This window comes from Piliocolobus tephrosceles, chromosome 12 (assembly GCF_002776525.5).
Source record: "Piliocolobus tephrosceles isolate RC106 chromosome 12, ASM277652v3, whole genome shotgun sequence".
Taxonomy (NCBI): Eukaryota; Metazoa; Chordata; class Mammalia; order Primates; family Cercopithecidae; genus Piliocolobus; species Piliocolobus tephrosceles.
This window is the reverse complement of record NC_045445.1, coordinates 17802687-17813366: the sequence shown is the minus strand read 5'-3', so window position 1 is coordinate 17813366 and position 10680 is coordinate 17802687. Positions and strand designations below refer to the sequence as shown.

At 39.8% G+C, this 10680-nt stretch overlaps 1 protein-coding gene across 4 annotated transcripts in view; it reads right to left on the bottom strand.

Moving 5' to 3' along the window:
• ARHGEF6 (Rac/Cdc42 guanine nucleotide exchange factor 6) overlaps window positions 1–10680 on the bottom strand; it is a 126916-nt gene that overhangs the window by 72609 nt on the left and 43627 nt on the right. For all 4 annotated transcript variants that reach the window (XM_023198878.2, XM_023198880.3, XM_023198879.1 and 1 more), the window contains one exon: window positions 5010–5080. In XM_023198878.2, the coding sequence (XP_023054646.1) occupies window positions 5010–5080 (71 nt within the window). The remainder of the gene's footprint in view (window positions 1–5009; window positions 5081–10680) is intronic.

The window sequence follows — 10680 nt, the reverse complement described above, 5'->3', positions numbered from 1 at the left end:
CCTTCCTTCCTTCCTTCCTTCCTTTTCCTTCCTTCCTTCCTTCCTTCCTTCCTTCTCTTTCTCCCTTTCTTTTTCTTTCTCTATCTCTTTCTTTCTTTCCTTCCTTCTCTCTTTTTTGAGACAGAGTCTCACTTTGTCACCCAGGCTGGAGTGCAATGGCGCAATCTCGGCTCACTGCAACCTCCGCCTTCCAGGTTCAAGCAATTCTCCTGCCTCAGTCTCCCAAGTAGCTGGGATTACAGGCCCGGGCCACCACGCCCAGCTAATTTTTGTATTTTTCGTAGAGACAGGGTATCGCCATGTTGGCCAGGCTGGTCTCGAACTCCTGACCTCAAGTGGTCCACCCGCCTTGGCCTCCCAAGGTGCTGGGATTACAGGCATGAGCCACCACACCCGTATGTCTGTAGTTTTAATAAGTTCCCCAGGTGCCTCCAAGACAAAGGATCCCAACTGCATTTTGAAAAACCCATCTTACAACACTTTACAACCTTACATCATTCTCTACCATGTGGCTTACACTATCATGTTTGTCCTGCCCTCCCAATGAGACTATGGGTGCCAAGACCTAAGTGCTGCATACAAATAAAGCCTCACCACCAAGCTGTATCAATTCCTTTCTCTGATTTTTACTTTTTAAATCTTCCTGGCATATAACATTAAGTTACAATGAGCAAAGAAAGACAATGGGCAAAAGAAGATTATTAGAAAAAATAATTAATAGTGAGAGAAGTTTAACATATGGCAGCAAAAACTGAGGACAATTAAGGAACCAAGGTCAGGGGCAGTAAAAGCTTTCTCTGGACGGCCATGACTCTCAAGGATGCTAAGTTCCTATTCCAAACAACAGGCCAGGAGTGGCCAAGTCTGTTACCCACATTAAACATGCCTAGTGGCAGGTGTGGGTCTCAGCTGGGTGCCACAGCCACCTTGGTCACACTGGACAACTACTGGACAATGGAAGAGCTTGGTCACACTGGACAATGGAAGAGCATAATGTTAAGCATACTTAACATTTCAAAATTGACATGACACCAGAATTGCATCAAGGCCTAAATGGGGCTGAAATCAGCAGATAATCCCTTAGAAACTTGAAAAAGGGGAGAATATGTCTGCAGATTTACAAATTCCCAGAGGTCTCTATCCTGCCCAAGTTTACAGGATGTGATGATTAATTTTATGTGTCGACCCAAGTTGGCACATAAAATTAATCACCACATCCTGTAAACTTGGGCAGGATAGACAGGGTGCCCAGATATTTCGCTAAACATTCTTTCTGCGTATGTCTGTAAGGGTTTTCCAGATGAGGTTAGCATTTAAATTGGTAAATGGAGTAGAGCAGATTGCCTCCCTATTGTGAGTGGGCTTCATCCAATCTGCTAAGGACCTGAATAGAACAAAAAGGTAGAAGAAGGGAGAATTTGCATTTCTCTGTCTGCCTATTTGAGCTAAAAAATTGATCTTCTCCTGACCTCAGAGTGAAATTAACACTATCAGCTCTCTGGTTCCCAGGCCTTTGGACTTGTACGGAATTACACCACCAGGTTTCCTGGGTCTCCAGCTTTGAGACAGTAGAGTATGGAATTTCTCAGACTCCATACTCACATGTGCCAACTCCTTATTCATTCTCTCTCTCTCTCTCTCCTATTGGTTCTGTTTCTCTGGGAAACCTGACTAAGACACAGGACCAAACTAAAGGGAGCCTTGGGCTGGCAAAGACCCACTAAATGGAAGAGCATAAGAACAGGTCTGGCTGGGTGCAGTGGCTCACACCTGCAATCCCAGCACTTTGGGATGCCAAGGCGGGAGGACCACCTGAGGTCAGGAGTTCGAGACCAGCCTGGCCAACATGGTGAAACCCTGTCTCTACTAAAAATACAAAAATTAGCCAGGAATTGTGGCGCATGCCTGTAATCCCAGCTACTCAGGAAGCTGAGGCAGGAGAATCGCTTGAACCTGGGAGGTGGAGGTTGCAGTGAGCCAAGATCATGCCACTGCACTTCAGCCTGGGCAACAGAGTGAGACTCCATCTCAAAAAAAAAAAAAAAAAAAAAGAATAGGTCTGGTCAGAGACAAGTATTATTGAGGTGTGGGGATACAAAAATCTGTATGGGCCAGGCGCAGTGGTTCACGCCTGTAATCCCAGCACTTTCGGAGGCCAAGGTGGGCGAATCATTAGGTCAGGAGTTCGACACCAGCCTGGCCAATATAGTGAAACCCCGCGTTTCTACTAAAAACTACAAAAATTAGCTGGGCGTGGTGGCGCTTGCCTGTAGTCCCAGCTACTCAGGAGACTGAGGCAGAAGAATCGCTTGAACCCGGGAGGCAGAGGTTGCAGTGAGCCGAGATCGTGCCACTGCACTCCATCCAGGGCAACAGAGTGAGACTCCGTGTCAAAAAAAAAAAGAAAGAAAGAAAACAAAAAAGAAAAATATTTATGAAAAAGAAAATACGTAATTTCCTGTTTTATTTGAAAAATTATATACACACATATATTACAGGCTATATATACATATATATGCAAATATATGGATACACATACACCTACCTCAAAGAAAATTTGGCATGAGATTCACTAACATGTTAATAGTGATTATTTCTAAGTGGTGGGATTACATGTGGTACTTACTTTCTTTTTTATATTATTTCTGTATTGTCTGATATTTTAAAAACAGCTGTTTATACAACTAGTGATATAAGAGAAAAATGTTATTTCTTTTTTTAATGAAGTAAAAATCAGTCATTAGTATTCTTATAGATCTAGCAACAGAAAATATCTATAATTAATGACTCTTGGAGGGAAGAAGAGTTAATATACCATCAGTTGAGGGCACTTTTCTTTTTTTTTTTTTGAGACGGAGTCTGGCTGTGTTGCCCAGGCTGGAGTGCAGTGGCGTGACCTCGGCTCACTGCAAGCTCCGCCTCCCAAGTTCATGCCATTCTCCCGCCTCAGCCTCCGAGTAGCTGGGACTACATGTGCCCGCCACCATGCCCGGCTAATTTTTTTTTTTTTTTTTTTTTGTATTTTTAGTAGAGACGGGGTTTCGCCATGTTAGCCAAGATGGTCTCCATCTCCTGACCTCATGATCCGCCTGCCTCGGCCTCCCAAAGTGCTGGGATTACAGGCTTGAGCCACCGCGCCCGGCCGAGGGCACTTTTCATGTGAGTGAAATTGATTTTACAAGTCTACAAATCCTGTGGATGGAATAATTTTTTTTTTATTCAACACAGATTAGGAGGACAATCAGAACACTCAAAACATATTTTGAATTAATTGACACTAAAAATTTGCCTAAATATTCAAAGCCAAAGAAATGTGGATTTAAAAAAACCAACCAACCAAAATCTCTTCACATCCATATCTAGTTACAATATATCCAGCTGGTCAATAATTAAGCAATATTCACTTCGAATTTCTACAGGTTCTTCACAGGCTATCATGGTTCCCCCAAGACATTTGTTTTCTTTATGAGGTCTGAGGTTTGGGATAATATCTACCAAAAAATATTGTGAAACATATATATCCTTTGACCTAAGCACTTAACCTTCACCATACAGATCTTCACATACTTTGACAAGTGATATATATATATAAGCTATTCAATGCAGAATTGTCTATAACAGCAAGGAACTAGAAACAACACACGTCTTCCAACAGGAGGTGGGATATATAAACTGCAGCATGTCCAGAGTTCAACCATTATATATATAGGATTGATATAAATTCCATGAGAATCACAGAGTTTACTCTGCCTTGGATAATCCCAACCACATTTTAAGTTGGTAGAATCAGCAGAGGCAGAGAGAGATCCAAAGCAGAGTGATGATATGCTCCAGACCCACAGGTAGAAGCAGCTATGGTAATATTTTCATCCATCATTCCACTACAACCTTTCTTTAAAAATTGAATAATTAGGAGTTATCTAAAAGCTAAAAGAAGTGATCAGGAAGTAAGGGAGAAGGGAATCTACCTCTCCTGGGTAATACATTTTAGCCTTGGAAACGTAAGATAAAAGATATTAACAAAATAGTCCCCTGTGATTATTTATTGTCCATGTTAGCTAGTGAGTTCCTTCTTGATTTTTCATATTCTCTATTGCTCATGTCATCATTATTGAGCAAATTCACTGAAGAGTGAAATTCAACTTTTTGAAACCAAATGATATTCACATACCTGTAGAGAGGTGTTTAAAAACTCTATCCATGCACAAAGGGAGATGAGTATGCAAGACAAATGCACATAGAACACTGGGTAAAAAAGTGAAACTGTATTTCAGCTGAGGTGGTGAGGCGGGGCCGGGGGAATGACAAGGCTACCAGACAGGGAAACTTAGAGGTTAATCATGACTTGACCTTTTAATTAGTGACTGGGCCAAGTCTGGAAAGGAGACGTGAAGAGAAAGCAGAGAGTAGATGAAGGAGAATGATGCGATTTCTTTTTCAAATAGGGATTTATTTTGAGTATTGCACATACCCTATTTATAGCTAACATATTTTGACATATCTGTGTTTAAGCCAGAGCCATGTCATTCCTCCCACTGTGCCAAAGGGCAGTTTTCCTTTTGGGCTCTCTTTAAAGGATGATAATATTCCAGAGGATATAATAATGAAGTCATTGATTCTGAAGTAAAATCACAAAATGCAACCACTTAAAATTTATTGCATTACAGGAACTTGGAAATTCACTTTCTAAATATCTGGTAAGGATATATCTAACTGCTGAATTTCACCATAATTCTTACATATTAGCCAATTTCTATTTCATGCTGTTTAATAGGGCTTGCTCTGAATCCGTGCTACCTTTGAATTTTTCAGCACGGTAGATATAAGACTTCTAGATATCTGTAAGAAGCATATAAGAAGAGCTCCACTGTAATGCGAATGGCATTGGACTCATGCATGCAACTTTATTCAGTCTTTCCCTTGTGTCACCTCAACACATCAATGGTTTGACAAGTGAAAAAGTTCCATATAGAGTCAAGAAAATTTTTATTCATCATCTGCACACTTACCACAGTATAATAATTCTTGGTAAGTGGAGCAGTTTCAAATCCTTTGATGGCCTTGGGGGAGAGAGGTCTCTCTGTGAAAAAGACATTTAAATTATGTTAATATCACAGAAGGCATTATGAACATTTTATAACACAGGTCAACTAACATGCTATAAAGATTCCCAGTGGAAGGATCAATGGAAACGTACATTCTTAAACAAGTGAAACTACAATTGTGCTAAACTATAGATGGTCAAAGTTAGATCTTCTTGTCTAGACTCCTCAATTTCCAAAGGAGGAATAAGCCAAGGAGTTAAGACCTAACTAAGAAATAGCAGGGCCAGGGCAAGAACTTTACTCCTGGTTGGGGTTTGTCTGCCCTCTCCATTCAACTTATTCGAAACAGATACACAAAACCAATACTAGCCAAATGCATACAGATAGTCGCCAACTTATGATGGTTCAACTTATGATTTTTCAACTTAACAATGGTGCAACAGCGATACACATTCAGTAGAAATCATAATTTATTTTGACATTTTCCTGCCTTGACAAACTACTATGTACATGACCTAATAAATACTTTATTATAAAATAGGCTTTGTGTTAGATAATTTTGCCCAACTGCAGGCTACTGTAAGTTTTCTAAGCACATTTAAGGTAGGCTAGGCTAAGCTATGATGTTCAGTAGGTTAGGTGTATTAAATGTATTCTTGATTTATGATACTTTCAACTTACAATGGGTTTATCAGTATGTAACCCCATTGTAAGTCAAGAAGCATCTGTACTTATAACGTGCAATTTACTATACAAGTATAATAAAATATAAATAATGGCAAGCATGCCTTTCTTGGGTGTGTCTACTATGCCAACAACAACATAATCAGAAGGTTTAACTCGATGAAAACTAGCAGGACATTATTCTCTTTTAAGTATAATTTTCATATTATTCCATTGCGTTGTAAAATGCTGCCCGTCTTTTAACTAAATTAATCTTACTTATTAAACTCTTGACTAAAGGAAATCCTAGGACATTCTTTAAAAAAAACACACAATAAAAATATGAGACAGTCATATTTTTAGCAGTGTCACAACATAGCATCTTTCCTACCTGCATTTTCTCCTCTGCTTCACTTTGTTTTATATTTTAATTTTAACTTGCTATACTGTATGCTGTTTTAAACCCTTTCTAAAGTATGGTGCAGTATAAATAACCAAATAATAACATATCATCAGATCTTCATTTTTCTTTTTTAAATAATATTTTTAAGTTATAAATCTATTGCAGTCCCACCCCAAAAAATTTAAAATATAGAACAGAAAATAAAACCCAGCAATTAGCCCATTACCTAGAGCTAACCATCATCATTTAGACTGTTTTTGAAGTGTGTCTTCCCATTCTTTTATGTATGTTTGTGAACACACACATGCACACACTCTTGGATCTTTCTAACCTTACCTGCAGTTTTATAATTCTTCTACTACAATATTATTTTATAAATATTTTCCCATTTAACCTTGATTTTTAATTATTATTGTATTGGAATATCCCTAATATTTATTTCATACTTAATAGCTTTTAAGACACATTATTTGATCTTTACAACAACTCTGACAGGCAGACTATCTTCTCATTTTACAGAGGAGGCCACTAAGATTCAAGGAAGTGAAGTCAGTCGTCTCACATCATGCAGCTAGGAAATGGCAGAGCCAAGACTGAAGCCCAGGTATGTCTTGACAAGAGCCTGTGTTCCTAACCAATATGATACCCTGAGATAAAGCTACTGAAGGGCTTGGTCAATGGCATGGACAGGGATTCCTGCTGGAGTTCAGAGAGGCTATGAGTTTGATCTGGGATGGTTAGAGAAGACCTTGCCAGGAAGGAGGTACTCGATCTGGCCCTCAAGGGCAGACGGAATTCAAACAGGCAGGGAAGGCAGTACAGAGTTTTCTTTTCGGGGAAGATTTCAGAAACACAGACGTATGAATGACAATGCTCAAGGCAGAACTGTTCTTGTGACAGTGAGTTATCCGGTGGGACCAGGTTGGGCAGAGTGAAAATAAGGCAGAAAAGTAGCAATGAGAGACAATTCTGTCACTCCCCGGTGAGGACAAGTGGAGCATAGCCAGTTCCTGGAAGCTTTATGCTAGCTCAAGATCCACCTGGATCCACTGGTGGTTCATAAGGCTTTCCTGGGAAAATGTGAGCACTATCAGAAATGAAACGGGGAACATCAGTCCAGACCCTGGAGATATAAAAAGGATAATAATGGAATACTACAAACAACTCTACACACACAAATTTGACACTTAGGTGTGAAATGAACCAATTCCTCAGAAAACAAAAACTACCGCAACTCACCCAATATGAAATAGATCATTTGAATGGCCTTATAACTATTAAGGAAATTGAACTTGTAAATTTAAAACTCTGAAAAAGGAAATATCCAGGCCCATAAGGTGTCACTGGAGAATTCTATTAACTGTTTAAGGAAGAATCAATACTAATTCCATATAATGTCACATGGAAAATAAAAGAGATCGGCCGGGCGCGGTGGCTCAAGCCTGTAATCCCAGCACTTTGGGAGGCCGAGACGGGCGGATCATGAGGTCAGGAGATCGAGACCATCCTGGCTAACACAGTGAAACCCCGTCTCTACTAAAAAATACAAAAAACGAGCCGCGCGAGGTGGCGGGCACCTGTAGTCCCAGCTACTCGGGAGGCTGAGGCAGGAGAATGGTGTAAACCCAGGAGGCGGGGCTTGCAGTGAGCTGAGATCCGGCCACTGCACTCCAGCCTGGGCGACAGAGCGAGACTCCGTCTCAAAAAAAAAGAAAATAAAAGAGATCACTTCCCAAGTCATTTTATGAAATCGCTATTACACTGACACCAAAACCATACAAACGCAGTGCAAAAAAGAAAACTGCAGACCAATATCCCTCATGAATATAGATGCAAAAAAATTTACAAAATATTAGCAAGTAGAATTCAGCAATATTTTAAAAGAATTGTATACTATGGGATTCATCCTAGGTTGGTTAAATATTTTAAAATCCATTAATGTAACCCATGATCTTAACATTCTTAAAAGAAAAAAGTCACATGATAATATTAATCGATGGAGAAAAAGCACTTGACAAAATTAAACACCTATTTGAGAAAAAATAACTTGTGGAAAAAATAAGAATAAAGAACTTCTTCAACTTAATAAAGTGCGTCTACAAAAAACCTACAGTTAGCATCTTATAAAAGGGGGAAAGACCGAATGCTAAATGCTTTCCCCCCTAAGATCAGGAACAAGGCAAGGATGCATGCTCTCACCACTATTAATTCAGCATAGCACTGAAGTTCTAGCTCTCTCTGCAGTCTTGGTCTAAGCTGGGGAATTAACACAAAGAACAGAAGGGAGACAGATTTGGAAGGATAAACTTGGAAAGTCTAAAAAAACGTAGACCTTGCAAATGACTGGCTCCATGAAACACTACAAGAGGGAATGCAAAGAGAAAAACACCAGCACTATGACCTCAGTGACAGTTTCTGGCCTCTTGTTCCTCCTTTGCTCCCCACCCCCACCCCTACCACTTCTTACTCCCGCCATGTGAAAGACTCTGAAACCCACACTCAGCAACATGCAAAGAAGGAATGCATATGTGGAGGTTCCGAGGAGACAAGTTCAGTCCCTGGTGGGGGATTACAAAGTGACCTAACTAGAACGAACATGAAAATGTAAACATTTTAGGGGGTGTTCTAAGGCAATGAGGAGATTGAGTAATCCAATCAGTGGGGGGAAAAAATCAGTCAATATAGTGAAGAATTCCAATGGATTGTTTGTATAATATAACTCAAACAAGAGTGTCACACAAATACAGGCATAAGAAATCCTCCTGATCCTGATGTAAAGATTCCTTTCCAATTAATTTTTGATTCTTTCTCTTCCTTTGCTGGTGTACAGATTACTATTGCCTGTTGGTGGTGATAGGACAAAAAGAAATCAAGTGACAAATAGTCTCTCTGGACAGGAAACATCTATGTGATACACCCAGGGGATTAAAACAGGAAGTCTAAATATAAAGCTCAATCCTAGCTTTGGTTTATAATGAGCAGGAAGACTGATTTCTTAATCTGCCTTAATACAAATTTAATTAACCATGTACCTAATCCCCTCAATTGATATCTATATTTACTGCTAATAAAAAGTTTTAGAAGAAGGATTTGATGACCTCTTAATTGAATCAGTAGGAGAAAATAGAATTTGTTTAAAATACCTGCTCAATCGCACTTGCCTCAATAATTTCTTGGCTTAAAAATTTTGCCAGGAAATTTTTAATGCAAAGTACCAACAAAACCCTCAACCTTTCTAGGTAACAGAACAGAGACAAAAATGTAAAAAGGGTAAAATTACCATTATGTTGCCACTGTACTAGCAGAAATTACTTTGATGTATTAATAACAAGTTAACTTACAAGTTACCACTGATTTTAAAAGAGAATGGAAAATTGTATATAAGTGGCTAATTTTCTCATTTATAATGTATCTGGCTCAAATGAAATACAAGAGCAAAGTCCCTTAATATATGTTCTGTAACTTATATAATGACTAAGTTATTAATACATGTATTTTTCATGAAATAAGATCCTTAAAAAAACATATTTTTGGTCAAAATAGGGTTTATTTTTCTCATGTAATAGGAAATCCAGAGGTAGGCAAGCAGAATTGATGACAATGGCTTCATGATGTCATCAATGTCCAGATTTAATCATCCTTGGAGAGAAGCTTTTATCATCATGGTCACAAAAACTTACTCTACTTTCAGCCACAAGCTCATGTTAAAAAGAGGTGTGTGTGTGTGTGTTTCATACTCAAGTCTTCTATTTCTTAACTTTCTATAGTATTAGGTGGGTGATTGCTTATGGTACACGACCTCTGAAATCAGCCTCTTCTCAAAGAGCGGGAAAAAGCTATCCCCAGAGCTTTGGCCATAATTATCTCTAGATGAGAGCTACAGTGGAATCCAAAACTTAAAACGCCACTCCCCAAGGGCAAATTTACCAGAGCACAAAGTGCTCTTGTCAATGACAGACTTAAGGGAGGAAAACTATGCACAGCACTCCCATGGCACAGCAATCTGCAGGGTGAGGGCTGTATGGCTTTGGGCTTGTTTTGTTCTGCTTTTAAGACATTACAAAAGAATGTGTAGTATCAGGCTAAATGTCCCTCCGCCCTCCAGGCTGCCAGGCTGCATGTATGAATGTGTCAGAATTACTGACTCTTTGAGTGGTCACAGTGTTATATGTTTGACCCAATGGTAAGCAGACTGAGATCACTAAAGATTTTTAGTTCTATGCCTGATTGAATTTTATAAATGGCCTAAAAGGTTGTATGGCAATGGGGTTTAAAACTACGTTGGGCCGGGCGCGGTGGCTCAAGCCTGTAATCCCAGCACTTTGGGAGGCCGAGACGGGCGGATCACGAGGTCAGAAGATCGAGACCATCCTGGCTAACATGGTGAAACCCCGTCTCTACTAAAAAGTACAAAAAACTAGCTGGGCGAGGTGGCGGGCGCCTGTGGTCCCAGCTACTCGGGAGGCTGAGGCAGGAGAATGGCGTAAACCCGGGAGGCGGAGCTTGCAGTGAGCTGAGATCCGGCCACTGTACTCCAGCCTGGGCGACAGAGCGAGACTCCATCTCAAA